At 40.5% G+C, this 24,251-nt stretch overlaps 8 protein-coding genes across 12 annotated transcripts; 5 read left to right on the forward strand and 3 right to left on the reverse strand.

The window, feature by feature from the left end:
* The first annotated feature begins 37 nt into the window (after positions 1-37).
* On the forward strand, positions 38-4,107 carry LOC124203961 (ubiquitin-like modifier-activating enzyme ATG7). Its single transcript, XM_046600881.1, has 11 exons — positions 38-109; positions 1,063-1,344; positions 1,401-1,605; positions 1,665-1,781; positions 1,846-2,427; positions 2,498-2,656; positions 2,720-2,902; positions 3,034-3,210; positions 3,317-3,432; positions 3,549-3,870; positions 3,939-4,107. Exons 2-11 carry the CDS (start codon positions 1,133-1,135, stop codon positions 3,978-3,980), a joined length of 2,115 nt encoding a protein of 704 aa, XP_046456837.1. The 5' UTR covers positions 38-109; positions 1,063-1,132; the 3' UTR covers positions 3,981-4,107.
* LOC124203964 (transcription cofactor vestigial-like protein 4) lies at positions 3,992-9,966 on the reverse strand. 3 transcript variants are annotated; one of them, XM_046600886.1, is made up of 5 exons: positions 9,833-9,966; positions 6,646-6,790; positions 6,197-6,579; positions 4,721-4,915; positions 3,992-4,645 (listed from the first exon to the last, which is right to left on the reverse strand). In XM_046600886.1, the coding sequence occupies exons 1-5, from the start codon at positions 9,915-9,917 to the stop codon at positions 4,503-4,505; spliced, it is 951 nt and encodes a 316-aa protein (XP_046456842.1). In that variant the 5' UTR covers positions 9,918-9,966; the 3' UTR covers positions 3,992-4,502. The 3 variants fall into 3 exon arrangements, with proteins under 3 accessions (XP_046456842.1, XP_046456841.1, XP_046456840.1); XM_046600885.1 differs by lacking the exon at positions 9,833-9,966 and adding an exon at positions 6,879-7,568 and having other exon boundaries at positions 6,197-6,576; XM_046600884.1 differs by lacking the exon at positions 9,833-9,966 and adding an exon at positions 6,879-7,561.
* Positions 9,967-11,441: 1,475 nt separating this feature from the next.
* On the forward strand, positions 11,442-13,156 carry LOC124203963 (5'-nucleotidase domain-containing protein 1-like). The gene is made up of 4 exons (XM_046600883.1): positions 11,442-11,580; positions 11,652-11,696; positions 11,761-12,206; positions 12,280-13,156. The coding sequence occupies exons 1-4, from the start codon at positions 11,506-11,508 to the stop codon at positions 13,082-13,084; spliced, it is 1,371 nt and encodes a 456-aa protein (XP_046456839.1). The 5' UTR covers positions 11,442-11,505; the 3' UTR covers positions 13,085-13,156.
* A 1,497-nt stretch (positions 13,157-14,653) lies between these two features.
* Positions 14,654-16,671, forward strand: LOC124203970 (syntaxin-7-like). The gene is made up of 7 exons (XM_046600902.1): positions 14,654-14,933; positions 15,016-15,085; positions 15,144-15,237; positions 15,299-15,403; positions 15,462-15,647; positions 15,982-16,137; positions 16,203-16,671. The coding sequence occupies exons 1-7, from the start codon at positions 14,825-14,827 to the stop codon at positions 16,293-16,295; spliced, it is 813 nt and encodes a 270-aa protein (XP_046456858.1). The 5' UTR covers positions 14,654-14,824; the 3' UTR covers positions 16,296-16,671.
* Positions 16,672-17,041: 370 nt separating this feature from the next.
* LOC124203971 (coiled-coil domain-containing protein 103-like) lies at positions 17,042-18,553 on the forward strand. Its single transcript, XM_046600903.1, has 3 exons — positions 17,042-17,243; positions 17,306-17,544; positions 17,605-18,553. Exons 2-3 carry the CDS (start codon positions 17,399-17,401, stop codon positions 18,176-18,178), a joined length of 720 nt encoding a protein of 239 aa, XP_046456859.1. The 5' UTR covers positions 17,042-17,243; positions 17,306-17,398; the 3' UTR covers positions 18,179-18,553.
* On the reverse strand, positions 18,549-19,594 carry LOC124203972 (eukaryotic translation initiation factor eIF1). The gene is made up of 3 exons (XM_046600904.1): positions 19,265-19,594; positions 18,945-19,102; positions 18,549-18,889 (listed from the first exon to the last, which is right to left on the reverse strand). The coding sequence occupies exons 1-3, from the start codon at positions 19,290-19,292 to the stop codon at positions 18,743-18,745; spliced, it is 333 nt and encodes a 110-aa protein (XP_046456860.1). The 5' UTR covers positions 19,293-19,594; the 3' UTR covers positions 18,549-18,742.
* Positions 19,595-19,803: 209 nt separating this feature from the next.
* On the forward strand, positions 19,804-21,108 carry LOC124203993 (SAP30-binding protein-like). Its single transcript, XM_046600969.1, has 4 exons — positions 19,804-19,908; positions 19,973-20,209; positions 20,266-20,645; positions 20,708-21,108. Exons 2-4 carry the CDS (start codon positions 19,978-19,980, stop codon positions 21,011-21,013), a joined length of 918 nt encoding a protein of 305 aa, XP_046456925.1. The 5' UTR covers positions 19,804-19,908; positions 19,973-19,977; the 3' UTR covers positions 21,014-21,108.
* Positions 21,046-23,853, reverse strand: LOC124203981 (solute carrier family 41 member 1-like). 3 transcript variants are annotated; one of them, XM_046600941.1, is made up of 11 exons: positions 23,670-23,853; positions 23,432-23,557; positions 23,004-23,371; positions 22,745-22,924; positions 22,532-22,676; positions 22,405-22,461; positions 22,253-22,342; positions 22,024-22,183; positions 21,697-21,961; positions 21,521-21,631; positions 21,046-21,455 (listed from the first exon to the last, which is right to left on the reverse strand). In XM_046600941.1, exons 3-11 carry the CDS (start codon positions 23,343-23,345, stop codon positions 21,270-21,272), a joined length of 1,536 nt encoding a protein of 511 aa, XP_046456897.1. In that variant the 5' UTR covers positions 23,346-23,371; positions 23,432-23,557; positions 23,670-23,853; the 3' UTR covers positions 21,046-21,269. The 3 variants fall into 3 exon arrangements, with proteins under 3 accessions (XP_046456897.1, XP_046456898.1, XP_046456896.1); XM_046600942.1 differs by lacking the exon at positions 23,432-23,557; XM_046600940.1 differs by having other exon boundaries at positions 23,432-23,853.
* Positions 23,854-24,251: the final 398 nt, after the last annotated feature.

Raw genomic sequence — 24,251 nt, forward strand, 5'->3', positions numbered from 1 at the left:
AAGAATTTTCAATCTCTTGAGACTTAAACAGGTCACCGTTTCGAAACCGAATATATTTTTGTAGTCGAATTTGTCAACACGAGATGGCGGGTTTTTGACGTTTGAGCTAGTAAACACTGGGCGTCCCTAAACTGCGAAAGCGAAACGCGAAACGCGAAACGCCTAAAATGCGGAAAAGCTGTGCGAAACGGACCAAAATTTTGGGACCGTTTCGCGGGACCAAATGCCGGAGGGCATACTAAAGAGCGAAACATCTTGCGAAACAAAAAGTTTTCCTTTTCTCCACAGAGGTCCAAATTGACGGAGATTGCCGCCATTTTTCATTGTCTCCCGCTATGATGAGGCATTAAAGGAGGAAGGGGGGCAATCAAATTCGATTTCTTCGCCACTACCCCTGTATGTTTTAATGCGCATTTTACGATTATTAAACTAATGAAAGACATAGAGCAGCGTGTTATGGTGATATTTTTAAATAATAAAATATTAGGTAATGGCCCAGGGATTATACATTACATTAAATAATTTAAATCAACCAGTAGGTACGTGCACAAAGAAATAATCGGTCATAACAGTATGAGTGCCTTATATCAAGCTAAAAATCAAAGCTACCATGTTCCAAATAAAGCTAAAATTTAATCAGCTAAAACTTTCCTTAAAATTAAGAATGATAGGTCTGATTGATACTGATAGCCTACATGGAAACGAGAAGTTCCATTAATTTTTTTATACCAATCTTTTAATTTAAAACACCTGTTGCATATTGCATTCAAGGTATTCCGTATTCATGGTCAACACACAAATAGACCAGCCATAAAGTGCGCGAAACTCGAAGTCTCGAAAATTTGAAACTCTTAACAATTTGTTTGTTGACGGCGTCCATTGTCGTCTGCTACCAAGACGTTTACACTGCGACGTTTCGCTCACACCGATTTCGCAGTTTAGTACGGACCCAAAGACTAAAATGCGAAACAGGGTCCCAACTTTTGGGTCCGTTTCGCACAGCTGTTTCGCCTTTTAGGCGTTTCGCGTTTCGCGTTTCGCTTTCGCAGTTTAGGGACGCCCGTAAACACTAAACAAGAACGGATGCAAATTCCAGAAGTTTTGATTTGGAAGTGAAACAAAAGGCGGAAACATGTCATCAGCGGTGGATAATGAAAAAATTCTGCAGTTTTTACCCTTCAGTTCCGTTATCTCTAGCTCATTCTGGCACAAGTTGACTCAAATGAAAATTGATGTTTATGCTTTGAATGACGAACCTGTTGAGATCACTGGCTATTATACAAATCAGTCTACATCGTCAAGGCTTCCCGCCTGTTTAAACGTTGATTACTCTTCTTTCGAAAAGTAAGCAAGATTTATCTGTTAGCTGATAGTTAAATTTCAAAGATTGCTTTCTGAAGTCGTCAGGTGTCTGATGCAGTGAGTACCAACGGAATTCTCTGTCAGGGACTCCTACAGAACACAAACACCCTTGAGGCCTTCAAGGAAATCAACAAACAAACTGCCATTAACAAGTGTGGTGAACAAATCTGGAATGACATTTTGAGTGGAGCAGCTCTGTCAAACCCTAGTCTCCTAACCCGTTTTCTCTTGCTCACATTTGCAGTAACATACAAAACACATTATATAATACATTTCATGCCACTAACTATTTATAAAAATAGGATTTAAAGAAATATCAGTTCTACTATTGGTTTGCCTTTCCAACACTGGTTTTCCCGTCTAAAATCCTCTTAAATGACGAACCTAAAGAAGTGGACAAAGTTTTAACAAAAGAAGAGGTGTGTCCTTTTAAAAGTGAATGCAGAGACAAATGTTTACTAATACCTCGAATATTCCTTTCAGCTTCTTCAGTTCCAGCAGGCTTACGATGAATTCAAGTCCTCACATGGTCAGAGTGCTTTTGTGGTTGAGAAGAATACTGAATTAGGATACAAATGCCATCCTTTGAAAGAACTGGCCAATCTCAAAGATATTACGTGGATTGGGTTTTGTGACCCGTCTTCCCTACCTACCAACCCCGGATGGCCACTGCGAAATCTTTTAGCTTTATTAGCTCATCACCATAAAGAACGTCTCGTTGGCCTCTCTATTCTCTGCTGGCGTGATGGAGTGCGCGACGGACAACGCCGAGTTGGCTCTAGTCTCTTAATAGAAATCAAAGATGTCGTCTATCCTGGCGAGACCGATTCCATACCCAAATGTCTCGGCTGGGAGAAGAACGAACGGGGCAAACTTGGAGCTCGAACGGTGAATCTCAGCAATTCCATGGATCCCGAACGCTTGGCCGAATCAGCCGTCGATCTCAATTTGAAGTTGATGAAATGGCGTTTATTACCGGAGCTCAACCTGGATCTCATCCAAAATACCAAATGCCTACTCCTCGGAGCTGGAACTCTTGGTTGTTACGTCGCCAGAACGTTGATGGTATCACACACACAATTAATAAATGCAATTTAATCGACTTGAATTCAACTTATTTACACATTTGTTTTAGGCATGGGGAGTCCGTCACATTACATTTATCGATAACGGACGAGTCTCATATTCCAATCCGGTACGCCAATCGCTTTTCGGTTTCGACAATTGCCTCAACGGAGGTCAACTCAAAGCTGAAAGCGCTGCAAATTCTCTACGTAAAATCTTCCCTGGAATGGTTTGTTTTTATCCCAAATTTTAAATTTTCTATTCGAAATTGATGTGATTTTAATTGGAGTAGATCAGTCGAGGGATCGATTTGCGCATTCCGATGCCTGGCCATTACGTCACGGATGCCGAAGAAGTTGAGAAGGACGTCCAGATGTTGGCGGACGCAATCGATGAGCACGACGTCGTCTTCCTGTTGACTGACACGCGAGAAAGTCGTTGGCTGCCTTCCATGTTGTCTGCTTATCGCGGAAAGGTTTTTAAAATAATAAATAATAAAACAAATAATTATTTATTATATTTTTATACAAGTTTCCTTGTTTAAGGACGTAAAAATTCATTCACAAAAAAGAAAATTTATTTAAAATAGTTTTTTTCTGTTTACAGCTGGCCATCAATGCCGCCTTGGGCTTTGACACGTATTTGGTTATGCGTCACGGACAAAGAGAGCCGTGGAATCCCGGTCAAGTTCAATCTGAAAAATCGAAAGGCGTCATGCGGGGAGCTCTGGCTGGTCGCCAGCTGGGCTGTTATTTCTGCAATGACGTTGTCGCTCCTGGCAATGTGAGTATTCTTATTTTTTCGCAAAGGGAGGGGGTCTGGATATCGTGACGTTTTGACGTGGAATTCTTCCAACTTGTTTTTATATATATTTTTCTTGTCCATTCAGTCGACCAAAGATCGGACCCTTGATCAACAATGTACCGTCACGCGACCCGGCATTTCTCTGATCGCCTCCGGATTGGCTGTCGAATTGATGGTCTCTGTTCTCCAACATCCTCAAGGGTTCGTTTTCGTTTGTACATCGACACCAAACATATCATTGCAATTGCTCATTGTTACCCGCCAAAGGCAAGACATTCGAGTAATAATATCCGTCCGTATTTTCTTCATTCCGACAGGGGAAACGCGTCGGCTGAGATTTCCACCGATGCCATGACAACCGTCCAGCAACACCAGCAGGAAGAGTTGGAAAAGAAGGAAGCGATTAATAGCAGCCCGCTCGGTGTCGTACCTCACTCGATTCGAGGTTTTCTCCACCGACACCAGCAAGTGCTTCCGGCGACGGAAGCATTTTTCAATTGCACGGCTTGCTCACCGCTCGTTATCCAGCGCTACGCCGAAAAAGGCTACACCTTTTTAGCCGAGGTTTTCAATGATTCCGATGTCCTGGAACAAGTGTCTGGATTAGCCGATCTTCATAAGGACATTGCTACCATCGAGGTAAATTATTTTATCCCAATTCTGAAAATGTTGCAAACAAATTTGAATTAATCCATTTTTCAATTCAGGATTGGGATTATCCGGAAGAGTCGGAAGGATCAACAGATTAGATTAGCAAATATGAAATTTATTCACACATTGTATTCCTCGCTAGAACTGAATGTCATCACAATGTCGTAACGAGATGTCAAGGAAAATGTCTCTCTATCGAAATTAAATCGAAAAATACAAAGCAAAGAAAAAAATATTATAATTGATAGGAATTCCAACAGAAGAGAGGGGGGTAAAAAAAAAGATCACGTATGGAAAGATAATCTTTTTTGTCACATCAAACACACACACACACACAAATTACACATCAACTCGAGGATTTTGAAAAAAAGTTGAAAAATCGAAATACCACATCAAGTTTTTTTTTCTTTTTTTAAATTTGGCCAAAAAAAAATTATTTAAAACAAACTGAAAAATATCTAATAAATAATCAAATTGGAACTGATTTCGGATTTTAATTAATTATTAAAAGTTTGCTGTTTTTTTTTTTTTAGTTTTTTTTTGCACACGCACACACAAAAACTCTCTACCGTTAAAATATTTTCGTGATCGATTATTTGAAAAATAAAAGAGAAATAATATTAAGTGAGAAGAAGTCCTTGTCGCTGGGCTGATGACGGTAGTGGAGAGCCTGGCTGGGAGTCGGTGTTGGCCTCCTTTTCCTTGGTTTCACTCTGCAATTTGAGCCAAGTTTCTCCAAGGGCTTTGGCGAAATGATCATCCACTATTGAAACCAAAAAAAGGTTAGAAAATGAAAGAAATTTTAACAAATATAAAAATGTTGTCCTTTTTTCTTTACCTGAAAGTCCTGTGACGTTGACAGTGGACGGCATTTTATTGGCCGCCCCACCATCGCGTGAGGATGAGTCATTGGTGGTCGTTAAATTGGAGGTAGACGACGATGAAGACGATGGCGACGACGAAGCAAACAGGTGAGTGTAACGTTCGCCCAGCGATCGCCGGAAATGTTCGTCAATCACCGGGTCGCACATACCTATATTTGGTCAAGAAACAAATGAAAATCGTTTTATTATTATGTCAGTCGTCCTTTTTTTTTCGAGAGTCGTGAGCTGAATGTCAACGAACTCTGGTCAAAAGGGACCCACTGTCAAGTGGTGGCCTTCGAACAACAACAACAACAACAACAACAACCAAACTTCTTTCTTTTTTTTTCTCATCTATTTTCCCCTCTCTCCTAAAAGGTGTTGATGATTATCGATCGTCCAGCATGTACACACAGCTGGCTGGCGCGTCCATACGCTCCTTCTATAACCCTCCTGAAGATAGGAGCCCAACAGCACCCCATGAATGAAAACGTTTTCTTCTTCTCCAACAAAGAGAAAAGACCAAATGGAAGGGCGACCTTCATCGCTTCAAGCGCTTGGTTCGATTCCGTTTTCAACCGAGTTTTCATCCAACTTCTCTTCTTTGGCTTCTTCTTCTTCTTCAACTATTGTTGTAGATATTTTTTCCAGCAAAAGGGTAGGATTTCTTCTTTGGACCCTTACCTGTGATCTTCTCTCTCCCCCCCATCAACACTTTCCGAAAGGTAAAAAGGAAGAATATATCGATCGGCCTTGAGGGTATGGGGGGTTCTCTTCTTTCCCTTAACGTTGAAAAATGGTAAACAGCCGCGCGGGACTTTTGACCCCTTTTAACAGAGTAAGGAAGAAGAAGAAGAAGGGTCCACCTTCTTTTTTCAGGAGAAGAGAAAAACTCCTCCCAATCAGCAATTAGCATTGGCTCGGAAAAAGAAAGAACCGACCAACATAAAAGAAATCTTCTTTCTGCACTTGTATTGTTTCCCTGTTTGAAACAATCGCTAGATATGGGGCTCGGCTCCTTATAGGAGCCCTCCTGAAGAAATAAAAGTAAGTTACCGATATCAAAAAGTGCGGTGGAGCGCAATGATCCGGAGAAAATCCACACACACAAAGGAACCAGAAAATGGGGTGGTGGTATATACACACACACACACGAGGGTTGTTGGTTAGGTACATCTAACACACATTGTCTTCGTGATTTCCCCCCACCGTCCACCTGTGTGACCTCGCCCGAGGCTAGCCTCCTTATTTTCTTATTTTTCGGTGGCGCCACTGAACTAGAGGGGAGAAAATATCTTTGGTGAGCCCCGTCTGCTCCTCCTCTTCTTCTTCCAGGTAATTAAAAGTTTCACCTTCCGAGAGACGAGCTTTTCCTCACCCCCCATATATCGCCCAGCACACACACACGGCCCTCCTTTTGTTTCAACAAAGAAAAATAATAGAAAACGAACCTGAGGAAATGATTTCGCGGCGTTGTGGAGGAAGTCTAGCCTCTCCGTCAGCTGTTGGACGCGAGCGAACTGGTGGTGGTGGAGGAGATCCATTGCCTGCTGTGGTTGTCCGAGCTGACTGGGAGGCCGACGAGCTCGTACTGCCGCAAGGACTCGGACAGCTGGGAGCCGGACTCGATCGCAAACTGGAAGCGCAAGTGATGACAGAAGGTCGAGGACCTGATGAACTTCCGTAATCCGGTGGACTGGGATATCTCAGCGGATAGGACGGAAGGATTCCAGTTGACGATCCAGCCGCTGGATAAGGTGGAGGTGAGGCTCGACGTCCAGTGCTCATATCCAACGGTCTGTCCACTTCATCAGCCGTTTCCACCGGAATTCTCCTTTTTTAATCAAAATAATCAAATGAAAATGAAGTTGAATTGGAATTAAAGTTAAATGTAATTTACTCTTTGCGAGCCCTGGCGGCGGTAGAAAGCAATTCGTGATGGCGTTCGTGACGTCTTCGTTCTTTCTTGGTCCTCGTCGGGAGTTCTTTATTTCCACCCCCATCATTGTCAGCACCGACCCGATTGGATGTTAAATCCCGATCATCTATTAATTAAAAAGAAAGCATTAAAAATGATTCAATTCCACACCAATCAAAATGACAAAACGATTGGGGAAGGTAGTAGGTAATCACCATCGCTATCTGACCACGGCTGCCACAAAGGCTTTGGTCTGACGGCCGCAGGAGGAGGATCGTGAGGAGGAGGAACTCTCTGTTGACTGGGTTCGTGGTGGCTGGCCATCGGCCTGCCGTTCGCCCCGTGAAAGACACAACTGAATAGCGTTCGACGACAGGATCCCCCAAACAACACTCAACCGATTCAATTCAAAGCCAAACAAAATCCCGACACGCACAGCAACCTGGACCGAGTCACGTCATTACACCAGAAACTCGGTCAATCAACTAGAGCCAAAAACGTTGGTGTCTTAATTTTTCAAACTGTGTGTGTGTGTAAATCCAATTCGACCAAAGTGAAGACGTCAGAGAACGAGCGTCATAGAAGCGCGTCAGGTGCACCAAACGAAACAAAAGACACACACGGGGTGCACAGAAGCCAGTTTTTCGGGTCAAGTTGAATGCGTTATGACGTCACAAAACACTAACAAACACACACACACACACAAAACTTACACACTGGACGTAAGAGCGAGAGGGAGGAAAGGCGCGGGCCGTCTCACAAGGCGCCGCATCTCGAATGCCTGCCTTTTCGATAGTGGGCCAACACGAAATGCAGAAGAAGAAGAAGCGCCACAGATTGCAGCGCCACCGCTTCACAACAGCCGCCCCGAGAGGATTTTTCTTCTTCTAACCACGCGGTTGGCCACACCACAGGTACGCCACCTGTCCCTAATACCTCCCCCTTTCTTCTTCTTCTCCCCCCTCTTCTTCTTCTTGGCCAGAAAAATGATAATAATAATAATCATAATAAATACGAGAAAGGCTTTTTAAAGTTGTTGGTAGAAATTCGAGTCTACGAAAAAAATTTGGACAAGTTCATTGTCTCAGAAAATAGTTTTTAACTAATCCACCGTTAATTGTTGGGCTTTTTTTTCATCAGTCATGCGAAGGCCACGTGATTGGTTGGTTCAACAGGTGGCTACCGACGCAACGAATTTTTCTTTTTTGTGTTGGGGACCATCTCTTTTAATAACAATTCTCTGACTCATTGAATATAAAATAAAAAAGGTTTCTCGGTACTGAACCTCAAAAGCGGAAATGGCAACAGAAATTGCACGAATAACTTTTTCCTTTAGTGGTTTGAGATTCTCGGAGAAACCATAATCAAAGAAATAAAATAAGTAATCGATTCTTTTCGGGTCGGCCTCATATTATCAGTGCGAGTTGGCTTGAGGTCTGCCATTCGTCTTTTTTTTCCAGTTAATTTTGAAAAATATCCCTTCGACTGTGAATATCAGTGTCGGTTGAGTTCCCAGACTTTTCTTTCTTTTTTATTTTATCTTCCTGGGCTTGACGTCATCAGAGAGGGGGGGATAAAAAATGTCTACTACTACTACTAGGATACTACTGTGTTATTCGTCACAAAAGACTTCCTTTCTTTCTCACACGTTTCCCCCCGTCTCGGTGAGTAATCGACCACCGTCAATGCCTCGAGTCGACGCCATTAATCACGTGGACGCCATTTTCTACCTTTTTGTATTTTATTCTTTTTTTTTCGTTTCTTTTATTTTTGGTCGAAACAGTAGGCCACGCCATCTAGCGGCCAAAATTATCACTTTTTGTTCGCCACCTAGCGGTCGAATAAACAACTACGCACAAGTCCAGTTATTTTTGAAAAAAAAAACCGAGAAACATTTGCTGTGCTCTTCCCGAAATTCTCAAGTTTTTACAGAGCGTGAAAAGGGGACCGTTCGCCATTGCGCCTATAGCCCCCGTAGTGCGTAAAAAGTCAGGAATGCGCACGGTAATCCTCTTGTTATAGCTTTTTCACGCTGGAAAGCGACAAGTCAGCGTTGCCAACAGAAAAAGAGAAAAGGAATAGAGCTCTCCTAACTACTACTTCAAAAAAGAGAGATGGTGAACATTTGTGCTTGCATTGCTTACGGATGACCTTTAAGGTCCTTGGAGATAATTCAATTAAAACTTTCTTTTCTTTCTCTCTCGTTTTTTCCTAGTAAAATAAACTTTTTAATAGATAGGGAGGGGGGACTACTGGAAATAACAGGAGGAAACGGAAACTGGGATTCATTAAATTTATAAAGAAGAAAAACGAAAAGATGAAACCGGATCGTTCCACACATACACACGAGGACACCAAAGTTAGAAGGGGGGGGGGTGTTGGATAGCCCCTTTTTTCCATCCATCCGGCCGGCTGTGTGTGTGTGTGTTAGTACAACAGCCATTTTCCGTTCACAATTGGGTTATAAGGAAAAAAAAAGCTGAATGTTGTACATGTGTACAAGCCTGCGTGGGACTTTTTTAATAGTCTGTAAATAGCCGTCAACATATGGAAAAATAGAGATCGGACGGGCAGATGGGGCACACACACACAAGGACGGACATACTATCCATAGTGGGGGGTTATAACCGAGGGGAAGAAAAGTATAAAAAGGGGAGCATATATAAAGGGAAACTGGTCGATATATATTTTTTCCCGTACAGCTGCTACTACCCCCTACACACAGCCTTGTGTCGCATGCAATCGCCTCCTGAAATTATGAAGGGGACAGGACAGACACACAACCCCAAAAAAGGCCAACCCAATTTCTTTATGGATATCAAAAATCCTTGTGTGTGTTGATTGGGAGACTCGTTTGACAGACTCTCCGCATTCCACAGTTAGTACACACACTTCAACAGCGTGTCTGTGTGTTAAAAAAGTGACTTTCTTTATGGCTGGAGGGCACGGAACGCTAGCACCAACCAATCCCAATAACATTGACATTCCTGACATTTTGTTCCGCCGTGAGCGCGGAACGCACACCGAAATAAAAAGAAATAAAAATTCGATTTGATATTTCGTACCTGGTCCCCGAACCACATTCCTCTGTAATCTTTTTAATCCCAATTTTCCTATTTTCTACCTTTCAACAACGAAACGAAACAAATTTGAAATTTCGGTATTTTACCTTTGTGTTTGTTGGCAGTTGATTTGTGAAGTTGATCGTGAATGAGCGTGGCAGCTCTCGACAGCACGTCCAACGGCGTCTCCATAGCGTCGTCGACTGTTGGGGGTTGGATTTTACACGACGCGCGCGCGCAAACGTTGGCGATCGATTTCCGAACAACAACAACAACAACAACAACAACCCAAAATCAATGATCAACACACACACACCCACAAACTGAATAATTTCACGTGAAAAATCAAAAAGAAGAAGAAGCTGAACCGACTGACTCGGCAATCTGAACACGAATGAGAAAGTCACAACTGTGTGCGGTTGGTGTAGCTCAGGAATTCGACAGACAACCTTTTTTTTGACTTAGTTCCTTTTTTCTTCTCTTGTGTGTGTGTGTGTGTTGTTGTCAGCTGCTGCAGACAGAAAAGAGAGTCGCCCGGCTCTACTCTATAACTCTGAGGCTAAGAACCGGCCAGGAATGTTTTCCACCATTTGGCACCGCCTTCTTTCCCCTCTTTCACAACGGACCACTCCCACTGTACACACACACGCTCCCGGGGCTCACTCTTGGGGGGGGGGAACAACAAAACAGCTGATTGTGTGTGAGTCTCACGAAATAGACTCAGCGCCATTCTTAAAGGAACACACACACACACGGGACTCACGCATTTACACACTGTATTTTTAATGTACACACATTCCACACTGTCGGGATGAATGTGGTTTTGGTTCACTTTTTCGGATAGCCACAAAATAGCCAAAGGGGATTCTAATTTTTTGGGTTTTAAAACCGAGGATGGAGTTGATCGATCGACGCCCACTTTTTTTTTGTACCTTTATATATTTTTATCTTCTTTAATAACTCTTTTTTCTTGGGAGAGTATTATTTTATTTTGAAGGGGTTTTTTTTTTCAATTTTGTCTTTGGGCTCAGCGAAAATGCCGTCTGCTGTACCTAGGACGCCATCAGGCGGTTGGAATGTCAACACCACGTGACTCTCCCCCAATTGGTCAGACACCGACTCCGCCCCTCTTTGGAAACAAAAAGAAAATGGAAAACGACATTCTTTCGCATTTCAGCCTCCCGTTATACATTTTACTTGCTGGTTACTTCTGCTGGGGCTGTAATGCACAGACTCTCTGCCTAGCTAGAGATCGTGAAAGAATCCCTTATTCGACTCGGAAGGCCATACAGTTCACGCTTTCTCTCAAACAAGGCCTTTTGTTGTGTGTAGATCACGACACGGGTCACGATCATTTCCCAAACGCCAGAGAGGGCCAAGCCCGCGTGGGAATCGAATACGAAAAAAAAATAAAAAAACTGGCTAGAACTAGAAGAGCATGAGCCAAGTCGCATATTTCCCAAAACATTCTTTTGAATCTTTTCAACAATTTCGTTATTTGTTTGCTCGGTAAAAGAAAAAGGAAAACTTGTTGCTGCCGACCCAACAGCTGATAGGCGTCCCGTCATCCCGTCCCGTTGTTGATTGGAGTGGTTCCAGCACAGATAACGACGATGCTGATTCACTAACGAAAACAAGTCGAAAAAATATTTTGGCACAGCGTTCTGCGTGAGTTGGACAAGGACCTTGTTCATCATCATCTTACGCCAATCTTTACGTTTAAAAAAGTCAGTGCACGTAAACAAGTCGATCAGAGCAGCAGGTTGACCAAAAACATCAAATGATGGCCGCTGCTAGTACAACAGGTCGATCGATATTTCGAATACGACACTACGACTGCGTCGGATTCGACATGGTACACACATTCCGTTAATCGTTTTAAAAGTTTTTAGAAAGTGAATTTAATTAAAATTGTGAATTACACAGGATCACACTTTATGTCGGTACCGACTCGGAGCAGTTTTCGAAATGGTAAATTGTAATTGCTTTAATTAGGTTTTTAAAAATTTTGATTAATTTCATAATGGAATGATAGGAATATCAAGCTCTGGCGGATTATTTGATCCGGGAGAAAGGCTACGACGCTCGTCTCAAGAGACCTCTGGCGGAAGACGCCAATTTCTTGCACAAAGGCATCGTCATGGATGTCGACTTTGGTAATTTCGTCAAACTGTCGGCTGACGGTCGCGTCCTTCGTGCCAGTCACGGGACCCGGGTGATGACGGACGCCGAAATCACCGGACAATACGGACCTCTACGATCCGACGAGTCGCTCCGGCAAATGGCCGCCGATCCCATCGACGCCACCGAAGGGCCCATCCATCGAAAGTATCGACCGTTTAAAGATTATTTCGATCTACCCGCACTCGTCATGTGCGCACGCATCGTCGACTTGCTAGACTACGCCAACGGCAATAAACCTCTAGAAAAATACAATTTCTGGAAAGACGTCCTCTACGGATTGGTCGAAATGTTCAGCAGGTTTTCCCCCATCAAATTTACATAATCAAAAAGAAATAATCAATTAATTCGTGGTTTCTATTTTTTAAAAAAGGGATAATTTGAAATTGAACGCTGGAGGCTATTACCCGAAAATCAAACTCAATCCGGAATTGTACCTGAGGCCGTGCGGTGATGGACTCAAGAAATGGTTGACGGAAGTAAAAAAGAAACAAGTGACGTTTCTCATCAGTGGATCCGATCCCGACTACGTCCAGTGGGTGGCCAGTTATTGCCTGGGAACCGATTGGAAAAACTATTTCGATTACATCGTCTGCGCCAGTAAAAAGCCTGGATTCTTTAGCGGGAACAGACCGTTCCAGCGATGGAATCATTCCAATTCATCGGCGGGCGGAGTCGAGGATCAGGAAATTGAACTGGAAGAATTATTGCCCATCAATAAGACAATCTACTTGAGAGGCAATTGGAATCAATTGAAATCTTCCATGGCCTGGTGCTGCGGAGTGGACCACCCCAAGGTCCTCTACTTTGGCGATCATCTCATCCAGGATGTCCTGGCCGCCGACACGAGTCGATTGGACGTCGTTGCCATGGTGGAAGAATTGGCGGCCGAAAGTCAACCCAAGAAAAGTCCCCCGATCGATGGCCTCTGCTCCTACAAAAGGTGGGGCTCCTTCTTCTACGACGAACGAGGCCTGGATAGCAACGGTCCTGGACGGCTGCCGGTCGATAGGATGAACACCCTGTGGAGCAATTTGATCGCCCAACACGCCCGGCTCTGCATTTCCTACATGGAGGCGATTTCAGATTACCCGACCGATCACGAATTCGCCACCACTCAAAATGGACATACGAAATTCCTGGGATTCTTGCCCAGTCTTCCAACTTGTTTATTGTAAAATGTCTGTGTGTGTGTGAACCAATTCCTTTAGCGCAAATCGAATGGAACGTGAATACAAAACTCAAGCGTGTGCGTGTCTATAACAGCTGGGAAATTTATGCGATCATTTCTATCCTTCCTTTTAACTCGGTTCGTAATGGCCACCATTTTCTTTACGGGAAAATTCCAGCTATAACGAGTCCTCGGCTGTTTTTTAAAAAGTCGTGAGCTCGTGATTGAGACATCGTGATGAATTACTCATGCAACGTTTCAGCATCAGGCTTCCCAAGTTAGGTGATAATCTACGACGTCAAATAACCTTAGGTTAGACACTTGGTGGTTAAAAAGTTTTTAGTCGGAATTTTTTCAACGTGACTCATTCTTCACTTACATATCGTCGATATGGGAGATAAGAGCCTACTACAATGTACAAGCACGGCAAGGCATTAATTTTTGTTTTTTAAAAAAGGTGAAGAATGTACATCATTCATATTTTTCCCTTTTTTCTTCTGAGAAAAAGAACCGATGACCGCACCCGATTCATCACTGCCGTAATAGCTGTCTTGAAGTGTCTAACCCACTTTGAAAGTCAAACATCCAGCTGGTCCCGCTTCATGATTATGTGTAGTGCTTTGTTATAACCGTTACATATCGCCCGTTGGGTTTGAGTCTGCAGCATACCAAATTTGTAGAAAGGGTTTGGCAAATCAAGCAACCAACAGACTTCATTAAATCGATAGATATCGGAATGTTTGCGGCGCTTATTTCTAATGAATTTGAGCAAATTTTTTAATGGTCGTTTTAAAAAAGTTACGTTCAATATTTAATACCGACAAAGAGAAGCAATTTGACAGGAAAAAGTTTATGGATGGATGGATCAGCAGGGCTAGCTTTTCAACGCAGATTAAGAAAATGCTCTATCACTCATCTACTTATATATTTTTAAATATATAATCACTCGACGTTTGCCAGGGGTTTATTCTTTCTGGGACGCATAAGTAATTGTGTACGGCACTCCTCTTTCGTTAAGAGGTAATAAAAGTCAGCTTAAAATAAGGAGATTATTTAAAATTGAAAAATGTACGGAAACAACACAAAACGAACTTAATGACCCTCTTATTCGGTGAATACGGCAGAACTGGGAGTTAACTGTTTTTGGAAATTTTTTAGAGATTTAATTTTAAAATACCGTAGTTACCGATATTCCACACTCCACGGTAGATTTATCTAATAAATTCGAGAATAAATTGTTGGATGTAGTCCTAGTGATTATCTCATTCGAAATTCGACGCAGTAAAAATTGACGCGTTTCATGACATATCTAAAACTGCACACAAGTACACAGTACGCACAAAAACATTAACGCATAGAAATAGGACAACAAGTTGCCGAACCGGTAAATCGCGTTGCTTGATATGTCTGTCAAATGGAATCCCCCGTCAGGATTGTTTTTTAATTACATCCGTTAAACATAAATGTATCCGGAGAATTCATACAAAAGTTGCGTAAAAGACCTAGAAGCATTCAAATATTTTTAATCAATGATTCAATTGCCATCTATCAATGATGACAAGAACGAAATCAGAACGCAAACAGCTGATCTGTCAAAGTCATTTGCAAACAGATTATCATTGAGTCATCAATATACTTTGTCATTGAATATTTAGCGTCATTGGCCTATTGAACACGTTATCTTGATCTCGCCTATAGCTTTTGATCATTTGTGAACCTTAACAAGCATTTTTACTGTTGATGGAAGATGGCTAACAGCAATTTCGGCACGTCATCCTACCAAGCCGGCCGTGAAGGCGATTTCTCAAAGTTGTCTCAACAAATCGGAACGAATATACAGAAAATTTCTCAAAATGGTAAATTTACAGCTTTACAAAATTGCCTGAAATCACACTGTCCATTGATGCATATAATGTTTTAATTTTCCTTCTCTCCTAGCATCGTCTATGCAAAGAATAGTCGTTCAACTGGGAACCCCAGCTGATAATCAACAACTTAGAAACCAATTGTGAGTTATAAAATGTGTTTCATGGAAACCCAATCAATAACCGTATTTTACATTGTAGGCATCAAATTCAGCATTACACTGGCCAGTTGGCCAAAGACACCAGCAAATCATTGAAAGATTTGGGTGCTATTTCTCTACAGTCATCGGAACAGGTCTTTTTGATTTCTCTATGTCGTCAAAATCATCCTTTTAAACTAGCAATTTTATATCTAGAGGGTCTTCAAACTCCAACGAGAAAGGCTTTTGAATGACTTTACAGCTGCATTAAACAGTTTTCAGAGCTTGCAGAGAGAAGCTGCTCAACGTGAAAAAGATGAGGTAGAACACTTAATGAAAGAGAAATTGGAATTTTCCACTTACCATCGTTACGACACAGGTCAAAAGAGTTAGAACTGCTTCGATCCTCAATCCTCCAGAGAGCTCAAAGGAGGCCTTGGTTGTACTTGATGAGACCAAATCTCAACATTTCCAATCGTCGCAGCAGCGCCAGATGCAAATGCAAGAAGAGGAGGTGGACGTTCAAGCTCTTGTTGAACGCGAAAGAGCTATTCGCCAATTGGAGGTAAAATTAATTAACCACTAACTCATTAATTAAATATTGAGAGCGCCCACAACTACGTTGTACACTGAAGGGGGTCTTGAATATTGTGACAGTAATAGGAGGGGGGACAAGCAAATTTGACGTCCCTACCTGCCGTCTGTTTCGGAGAAAAACGTTACAAAAATTTTTGTTGAAAGGAAAAGAAGGTCATTTACGTAAGATCATTTTGAAGGGAGGGGGGTGGATGCCTTGGTGACAGATTGGAATGGGGGGGGGGGGGGGTGGAGGGTACAAAATTTCTAAATTTTGCGTGACTTAATTAATGGATATTTAATTACAATTTATATAATTTCAGTCTGATATCGTTGACGTCAATACCATCTTCAAAGAATTGGCTACGATGGTCCACGAACAAGGTGAAATGATTGACAGTATTGAAGCTAATGTTGAAACTGCCCAAATGCGCGTTGAAGAAGGTACTAGCCAATTGGCCACTGCTGCATCTTATCAGGTAAATCAAATTCAAAATTTAATAGATTAAGATACGCAAAATAAATGTTACTATTTCGTTTCCAGACAAGAATACGTCGAAGAAAATGTATTATAGCAATCATAGCGGCCATCGTAGTGATGATAATAATTGGTATAATTATCTGGCAGTCACGTTAAAAATTCCAGCATCCTTTTTAATTTGAATCCTTCCTCTATATTTCATTTCCCTGATTAATACTAACAATCACATACATTATGAGCAGTGGCTACACTCATTCCAATAATGCTATATTCTTCTTTCCCTCCTCCCCCTCAGTCATTCATCAGACATCAGCTCATCTGTAATCCCGGATAAATGTATTATAAAATCTGATAAGAAATGGGCGAGAAAAGCTATTGATGTTATTTTCGTGAAGTTCCTTCATATGTATTATTCCTCGTAGAGTCCCCCTAACGAATCATTATTTGGATGTGTGGATTTAGAAAAACCGTTGCGTTTAAACATAACGTATAGCACCAGCCGAAATACACAGACCCATACGTTTAACCCCGTCAAACTATGCATTAGTATACGTTTTTCTTTCGTTAAGTTGAAGTTCGGAAACACGGAAATACGACTATTTACAAAAAAAAAAAAAAATATTAAATTAAATCAGCCGATTTCCTTCGCGCTTTTATTTCAAATTACAAACACGACAAAATTTCAGAAAATTACCATCAATTAAAATTATATGTTTTGGGGCAGTCATTGCATTTCAGAATCTGAATTTTTGAAATTTTTAACTAATTTAAAAATCTCAAAAACATTTTAAATTATATGCGTAGCTTAACCGGTAAAAATATTCTATCTTGCAGATAATGAATTCGAGTATTCGACCCACTCCTGCTAACAGCTAATAACGCTAACCTACAAACGACGTTATACCTCGCGTTACCTTCGTTTGTTCCAGTTAACTTATAACTTAGTTAACTTATAATAACTGCTCTGAATTCACCATTAGAAATCGCATTTTCGAGGGAATCTGTCATCAGTGCACTACCTCCTATTACGTCAAAGTTTAGTTGTTCTGCAAGTTTTGAGTAAAAGCTCAATACAAGCTTGCATTTGTGTATGTTGGTAACTATGTAGGTCATCAGTGAAAGGGAAAAACTTTGTTCCATGATTATTATAGCTGTTTGATCAATAGGAGTCGCGAGAAAATTGTTGACTTCAAAACAGACTTAAAGTGATTTTTTCCCCCTAAAAAACAGCAAACCAAACAGAAAACTACATAGTAAAAATGGATTCATCAGAGCCCATTCCAGTAAGTTTTGCTCAAATGGAAAAAGATCTTATTTCTGCCCTTGAAAGTGATGCTCACAGTCAGCTAGAGAATGAGGCTAAACTCAGAGCCATATCTCAGCGGGTTTCATATGATGAATTCAGGTAAAGATTTTGTCTATTCCGCTGTTGATTAAGCACTAACAATCTTGTAAAATCTTCTAGAGACATTGTACGTGGAGTTCATCTAAAACCAGTACCAACTGGCTCGCTTTCTGTCAACAAACCACAAAAAGGAAGAATATGGAATAACATTGCATTGAGCAAAAAAAGTTATGAAACAGAGGCATGTGAAGCTAGAAAAGTAACAGCAGCAACACCAGCAAATAACTACAGCCTTAATCAACTCCCAATATCTGCTCAATTTCTGAATTCCTGGCAGCAATCAGACACAAAATCAAGGCTTTTGATTTTGTATAAAATAGGTCCTGCAGGTTTAAATAATATATTTACAATTGACATGCCAACTGCCCTGTTGGGAGAAATTTTTGAAGCTCTCCTCTGTTTCAATCCTGTAACAGATGTGGTAGCAGTGATTAAGTTGATGGAAGCGCTCACTAAAATTAAGCGTTTCAATCTAATTGTACATTTTCTCAATGCTTCTGAGAGGGCAACCTGTCAGCAGTTGATTCATAAGCTCTTAGCTAGTCTTGTTCAACGGGAACAAGATTTTGCTGAAGAAGGCATTACAGAGTGGACCATTCAAGAATTGGGCAAACGATTTCTAGTTAGGTTATAAAGGAATTCACCCACTACTTACCTTCTTGTTCCTCCCAACTGTCAATCTCCAAAGACCATTTCTCTAAGAGAAAGCCAGCAGCAAAGTATTCATCAGATTCTGAAAGGGGAAGAATTATATTTTAAATTTTTTATACCTAATTATCCACTGAACAAAACATTTTCATTTGTTACAGTGTTGTTAAAACTGCCAATTATTCCCGTTTTTATTGTCATTTGTTCAGTCATTCCTTCTATTAGTTATATAAAATTTAGTTCTTTGGAATATCGGTTTGTGATGTTACGCAATCAACTCATTTTCTTAGCTTTTTCCAGCCTTTGTGTTTGTCTGGCATCTTTAAAACTCAATTAGAAATAAATAATACAAAATATTAAATTTTTCTCTTTTATTGACAAACACCGTAGCCACACAAATATTCATCCAGAAATTAAAATAGGACAAAATGTAAGCGAGAAATTGGATTTTGAACAAGCAAATGCTGTTTTCTTCTCATCTTGAAAACTGCCATGGTAGGGTAGTTTGCACGTGACATGACGAATATGTAAGATATCTTTTGCAAGATGCTTAAAAACCGTGAACTTTGAGCTGTTCTGGCTTAGCCAACCCAGTTTTCGTCAACCACTGACAGATATTTTCTCTTTGGTCTCCCTGAAGCTGAAGAACCTCACCATACTCGGGGTGTTCAACAACAGTACCGTTGCAAGCAAATTCCTGGAGCAACAAAACATTTACATCAGTCCATTTAACAAAACCTTGCTTGACATACCTTCTTGCAATGGCGAACAATTTTCTTTAAATCGTATTCGGCAGATAATCCTTGAATAGTAGTTAAAGTTTTACGACCATTACGCTGCTGAATACGGATGTGAACTAGACCATCCTGTACTGCCTCTCCCGGACCCTTATCGGCGTCGGCGAAGGGATCTAAAGTTTTAAAAACAATGAAAAATTCATTAGTTATTTGGCATGAAGTTAGCAGACGCGATGTCAGCCATATTGTTACTGCAACCAATAGCACGGTATAAGACCACATTACACTACAAGTAATCCTTTTTGCCGGTCCCGAAGATTTGTAAATTTACTCACCAAAAGTTTTCAAATTTTGGAAGGACATGCGAAGTTTCTTCTGCCTGTGGGCAACAGAAATATGTAGCTGAAAATTTGGTGAAGTTTGATGGCAAGAACCACAGAAAACAAGCAACTAGCAAGCGACGAAACGTTGACGGGATGGGAAGAATAAAGCTCTGAGCGCGGTGTTGCCGTCGCAAGTATTACTGCCTGCCAAAGTCGGAAACGGACTGAGGTCAGATTTCTTCCGAGGTGCTATTTATAGGTTATCGGTATCATGCATTTCGCAATAAAAATTGATGACACCTTCTAATAGAAGAAAATCGTAAGACAAACGATGAATGATGATGAAATAGCAATGGCGCATTGCTTTTTGCTTTATCGTCACCGATTCACCACTGCAAGTCTTTCCAATTGATTTAAGCTTATTTTCATGAATATGAAATAAATTTTCATCTATTACAAAATATTTAACGTTTTGTTAAATAATTAGTTATAAAATGGCAAATTTTCCGGAAATAAATTGGAGTCAATTTTTCCAAATACTGGCAACGCCGTTTGATAATTTTTATTACACTATTGCAGCAGCCACAACAAAACAACGAAAAAGATTTTATCGTTTGTTGAAACCATTTTTTTTTCTAATTACAGGTTAACATCAGGTAAATGAAAAATGGAAGATAATTTGATTGCTTCACATAATTCATATTTTTGAATTTTCCCTAGGTGCAATGTCGAAATCCTCGATCTCAGTGTTGCAATCATTGACGGCCACATACACCGACTCAGAAGGGGAAGATGAAGAACGTTCTGACAGGAAAAGAAGATCATCCTCCCTCACATCAGATGGAAATATGGATGTAGAAAAAGAATCTACAGCTACCAATACTGCTACCTCAATTGCTACTCCAGAGAGTAATAAATCTGGGACCAACACACCACAGTCGGGGAGCAGCATAAGTGGTAATTCTACTTTTTTCTTACTCATTCAAATTCATAATTTCAAATTATCTATGTAGCTGCTGAGATTCGACGTGTTGCTGCACGTCTTGTTTCCTACAATAATGATGAAGCCATGTCTGATGAAGATGACGGGGAAGAAGAAGATAGTAATAGCAGGGTAGAGTTCCCTGTTATAAGATCCAGCAGACCTGTCAGCCCCAGTGCTGAACCAATCAAATTGTTGCCTGGAGAAGAATTGCTCCCTCCAGAGCCTACTGGAAAATGTCCAGCTGATTTACAAGAAAAAATTACAAGACAATATGAAAGCATGTTACAAAGAAATATTTCATCTTTGAATTTTCAAATTCAACAAAGAAAGCAGTTCCGAAACCCCAGCATCTATGAAAAGCTTATTGACCACTTAGACATAGAAGAAATTGGAACTAATTATCCCCCTGTTAGTCATTTTTTTTTGGATTACTTGCTTGGATAGAACTAACTATTACTTTTAATTTGCAGTCCATCTATGATCCTTATCAATGGGGTGAAGAATCCTATTACGAAAACCTTTCCAAAGTTCAGCGGGAAGAAATGGAGAAACGCGAAAAAGAGCGACGAGAACGAACAAAAGTAGAGTTTGTGTCTGGAACAGCTCCTAAAAAATCGGGCAGCAGCGGTGGGACTGATGAAGAGAAGAAGAGGAAATCGAAATGGGACCAAACCGTCCCACTAAGCCAGGGTGCCAATCTCACTTCCGTGGCTACAGGTACAAAAATGGCAATTCCAGCATTTGGAACGCTACCTAAGAAAGCCAAACAAGTATGACACTGGTTTCTAAATTTAATATCTCAATTTCATACCGTGATCCCATAATTGTCTATTCGCAATGCATAACCACTAATACATTCTTGTTCCATAGATTTATGATAAATTGCAACAGAACAGTAAACATTAAAAATTGAATAGCAATAGAATTAGATTTGATTTAGAAAAAAAAAATTTCATACAAAGTTTTACTCATTGTGAGTTTAGGGTCAGGTTAAGCATTTTGATACATTTGGGGTCAAATTGTGCGCAGTAATTAGTCACCAACATCGCTATCTTTATCACCAATCAAGTAGAGGATATGAAAAGCAAGTGCTAAAAAAGCTGTTCCCAGTAAATCTCCTAACGCAGTTAAATAAGGTATCGCAGAATTATCTGGATCGATAGAGCGGCTCCACATCCACAGTACCATTACATGACCGATGTACAGCAACAATAATACCTGATTTTAAAGAAAAATCGATTATAAATTGAGCAATAAGAAAACCTATTATGTAACAAACTAACTTGAAGAAAAGCAGAAAACATGTAGATCACAAAAAACACCGGAGTAAGGCTAGTATGCCCTGCTTGTAGGTAGTATATAGCAAGCGTAAAGATTACATGACCTGGAAGTACCTACGTAAGAGACATAGAGATTGTTATTACCACAATAGAAATCATTAATTTGATTTCTAATTTACAAGTAAAAGTAGAACTCGAGCTGTTTTAGCGTGGACTCCTCCTGTACAGAAAGCGGATATAGGGCTGACACAGACTGAGCTTACAACTCTGTCGCTCGCACTATTGACCGGAAATTCTCCGGGTCGTCCACGTTTATGAAGCCAAGTTGATAACTTGCTGGCTTGAACGGCAACCAAATTACCACCGACCCCGTTAATAACAGGTTGAAACACGGCTATTCCATTGTAAGCCTTAACTGTACAGTCCAATATTATTCCGCCCATACTGGTAACATAAAACAGAAGCTATATTTGATGAACATAAGGCGTATGATTTGTAACTCTCACCTGCTGATTGTCATGGCGGCAAGTACGGGAGACCACCCGGAAGACAAAACTTCGCGAGTTAATGAGTTGGAAGAGGCAACACAAACCAACCATGGCAGCAAGGCGATGAAGGCACATAGAATGCAAGGAGATATCCACCAAAGACCAGCTTCAACGTTTGCTAAACAAAACATCAGAGCTCCGTTAATTCATTCAGTCACACCATTAACTATATTCACAGAAAAATTACTGATTGCATTGAAGAGCCAAGTAGAAATTGCTGCAAGAAGCCCTAAAGTGGTCAAATCTCCTAGCGAGGCTGCAATTGGGGTCGCTACATCTGAGAAGAAATAGGTTTTTTTTCAATAAGAAAATAAATAATAAATGAATATAATTTCTTACTGTCCGGATTAATTTTGTAACGATGAGAAATAATTATCACAACCACCATAATAATACCTAAATGAATTTGGAAAGGAAAACTTAAGTATCGCAATTGCAAAAATTGTTTATCTCAATATTGCTGTACCGAGAACAAAACTTGCAAAGGAGGCAGTAAGTACAGCGCTTGCGCTAATGAGCAATGCATGATAAATGTCAAATGTGCCTTCGGGAATCCAACCCATGATAACCGCAGCTATTGATGCGAGAAAGCCCACGACAATTGCCTGACACTAGAAGAGGTTTGGGACAAATCTTCAAAGGTCTTCCTGGAATTAGGATTTAGACAAACTGTACATACCTGTATCAATGCTAAATTGCTTTTGATTAAACTCCAGCGCTGATCTGGCGAATCCATTAGGCCAAGATTCGCTAGAGTAGACAGCCTAGAAGCCAATGTCATTTCAAGATTGCCTTTGAGCCCCAATAAAGCTGGCACCAAAATGAAAAGCTCAGTTACCACTTGGAAGACATTCCAATGCTGGAAATAAAATACATGTTTTTGTAATAAAATCTGTTCATAAAAAATGAAAAATGATATCAAATGTTCCTTTTCTTACCTGAACGATATCAAGCACAATCCCAGCTCCCACCATCCCTAATCCAGCAATGAGAAATGGAAAGAATACTTGAAAGGCAAGTAGCCAGAAGCCTTCTTCAATTTCTTCAACAACATCATCATTGATAGCCTTTGGTGATGATGTCTTCAGCATGACTTCACATTCCCCTTCTTCACTATTTTCCCAATCATCATCTTTGTTAGTATCAGATGTAGGAATTTGTTCAATCATTTCAATGACTTCACAATTGTTGTCCTCTGTCTGGGGACCCATTTTCTTTCCTACAATTCTTTTTCTAAGATTGTTAGATGATTTGAATTTCACATTAGGGAAAGAATTCATAATGGCTAAGCCTTCAAATTTGCAGCCTGTAAATTAAAAATATATCAATTACAAGTTCAAACTGAGAAATATTATGAAAAACATACTACAAGTACAGAAGGCATGATGAATATTGAGAGATTCATAATCACAGTTGTCAGGTACATGACTATTATGCTGATATAAATCTATGGGGTATCAAAATGTTCACACAGCACCTTAGCAAGGACAGGCTAAAGCAATAACAAGGAAGACTATAATAAGCAAAAGGATTTTACATTGTGCGTCACTGAAACGAAAAGACAAACAAATTCGACCTTAGAAAAAGAGCTCTGTAACACAAACCGTTATATACAATTTTAAGAGATCGCGGAAATTCTAAGAGCTGAGCTTAATTACTAACTGCAGTTTATAACTACTGATACAAAGTGAACAATACGGGAGCGGGAGAACGAAACGTGACATAGAACGAACGAACACAATCGAACACAGACATCTGTCACTTTCTCACAAGACGTGGCAAAAATAGCAGACGGCACGGCCTACACCTTTTTACGGGGTGCGTTCATAAGTCGTCGTACTTTGTTCACAAATGATTTCCAAAAAAAAAGGTCACCAAAATCGCCAAAGGCTATTAGCTATTAGCTCACCCTACAACAGAATGGAGATTTTTACATTTTTGTCCAAATTCTCCAAAGATCAATTCTCGACAACGAATTTGATTATTTCTCTATTTTCTAACAAGACAAACTTGAATTAATAAATTATAAAGAGCCGGGTTAACTGATCTCATATCATCAGTGCATATTTCAAAAGTAATATCTTCTTATGAGTTTTCATGTCATTTTCAATTTAACTTTATCTCCGTTGCGTCGGCAGCGGCATTAACTTAAAATTTAATCAATATCGAAATTTAGTTATTACATG

This window comes from Daphnia pulex, chromosome 10 (genome assembly GCF_021134715.1).
Source record: "Daphnia pulex isolate KAP4 chromosome 10, ASM2113471v1".
In the NCBI taxonomy this organism is placed as follows: Eukaryota; Metazoa; Arthropoda; class Branchiopoda; order Diplostraca; family Daphniidae; genus Daphnia; species Daphnia pulex.

Excerpts from the sequence above, each read along its gene's own strand:
- LOC124203981 (XM_046600942.1), bottom strand. The coding sequence starts at position 23,345 with ATGAATTCTTTCCCTAATGTGAAATTCAAATCATCTAACAATCTTAGA. Across the intron at positions 22,343-22,404 it reads TTACAAAATTAATCCGGACA|ATGTAGCGACCCCAATTGCA; the intron begins GTAAGAAATTAT and ends ATTTCTTCTCAG. Across the intron at positions 21,962-22,023 it reads GCCGCCATGACAATCAGCAG|TATGGGCGGAATAATATTGG; the intron begins GTGAGAGTTACA and ends TTATGTTACCAG.
- LOC124203972 (XM_046600904.1), bottom strand. The coding sequence starts at position 19,292 with ATGTCCTTCCAAAATTTGAAAACTTTTG. Across the intron at positions 19,103-19,264 it reads CCAAAATTTGAAAACTTTTG|ATCCCTTCGCCGACGCCGAT; the intron begins GTGAGTAAATTT and ends TTAAAACTTTAG. Across the intron at positions 18,890-18,944 it reads TTGTTCGCCATTGCAAGAAG|GAATTTGCTTGCAACGGTAC; the intron begins GTATGTCAAGCA and ends TTGTTGCTCCAG.
- LOC124203971 (XM_046600903.1), top strand. The coding sequence starts at position 17,399 with ATGGATTCATCAGAGCCCATTCCAGTAAGTTTTGCTCAAATGGAAAAA. Across the intron at positions 17,545-17,604 it reads GTTTCATATGATGAATTCAG|AGACATTGTACGTGGAGTTC; the intron begins GTAAAGATTTTG and ends AAAATCTTCTAG.
- LOC124203964 (XM_046600884.1), bottom strand. The coding sequence starts at position 6,987 with ATGGCCAGCCACCACGAACCCAGTCAACAGAGAGTTCCTCCTCCTCAC. Across the intron at positions 4,916-6,196 it reads CCGCGAAATCATTTCCTCAG|GTATGTGCGACCCGGTGATT; the intron begins GTTCGTTTTCTA and ends GACCAAATATAG. Across the intron at positions 4,646-4,720 it reads CAACGTCACAGGACTTTCAG|TGGATGATCATTTCGCCAAA; the intron begins GTAAAGAAAAAA and ends TGGTTTCAATAG.
- LOC124203961 (XM_046600881.1), top strand. The coding sequence starts at position 1,133 with ATGTCATCAGCGGTGGATAATGAAAAAATTCTGCAGTTTTTACCCTTC. Across the intron at positions 1,782-1,845 it reads AAGTTTTAACAAAAGAAGAG|CTTCTTCAGTTCCAGCAGGC; the intron begins GTGTGTCCTTTT and ends TATTCCTTTCAG. Across the intron at positions 3,871-3,938 it reads AGGACATTGCTACCATCGAG|GATTGGGATTATCCGGAAGA; the intron begins GTAAATTATTTT and ends TTTTCAATTCAG.
- LOC124203993 (XM_046600969.1), top strand. The coding sequence starts at position 19,978 with ATGTCGAAATCCTCGATCTCAGTGTTGCAATCATTGACGGCCACATAC. Across the intron at positions 20,210-20,265 it reads GTCGGGGAGCAGCATAAGTG|CTGCTGAGATTCGACGTGTT; the intron begins GTAATTCTACTT and ends TTATCTATGTAG. Across the intron at positions 20,646-20,707 it reads TTGGAACTAATTATCCCCCT|TCCATCTATGATCCTTATCA; the intron begins GTTAGTCATTTT and ends TTTAATTTGCAG.
- LOC124203963 (XM_046600883.1), top strand. The coding sequence starts at position 11,506 with ATGATGGCCGCTGCTAGTACAACAGGTCGATCGATATTTCGAATACGA. Across the intron at positions 11,581-11,651 it reads ACTGCGTCGGATTCGACATG|GATCACACTTTATGTCGGTA; the intron begins GTACACACATTC and ends TGAATTACACAG. Across the intron at positions 11,697-11,760 it reads TCGGAGCAGTTTTCGAAATG|GAATATCAAGCTCTGGCGGA; the intron begins GTAAATTGTAAT and ends ATGGAATGATAG.
- LOC124203970 (XM_046600902.1), top strand. The coding sequence starts at position 14,825 with ATGGCTAACAGCAATTTCGGCACGTCATCCTACCAAGCCGGCCGTGAA. Across the intron at positions 14,934-15,015 it reads ACAGAAAATTTCTCAAAATG|CATCGTCTATGCAAAGAATA; the intron begins GTAAATTTACAG and ends CTTCTCTCCTAG. Across the intron at positions 15,404-15,461 it reads CTCAACGTGAAAAAGATGAG|GTCAAAAGAGTTAGAACTGC; the intron begins GTAGAACACTTA and ends GTTACGACACAG.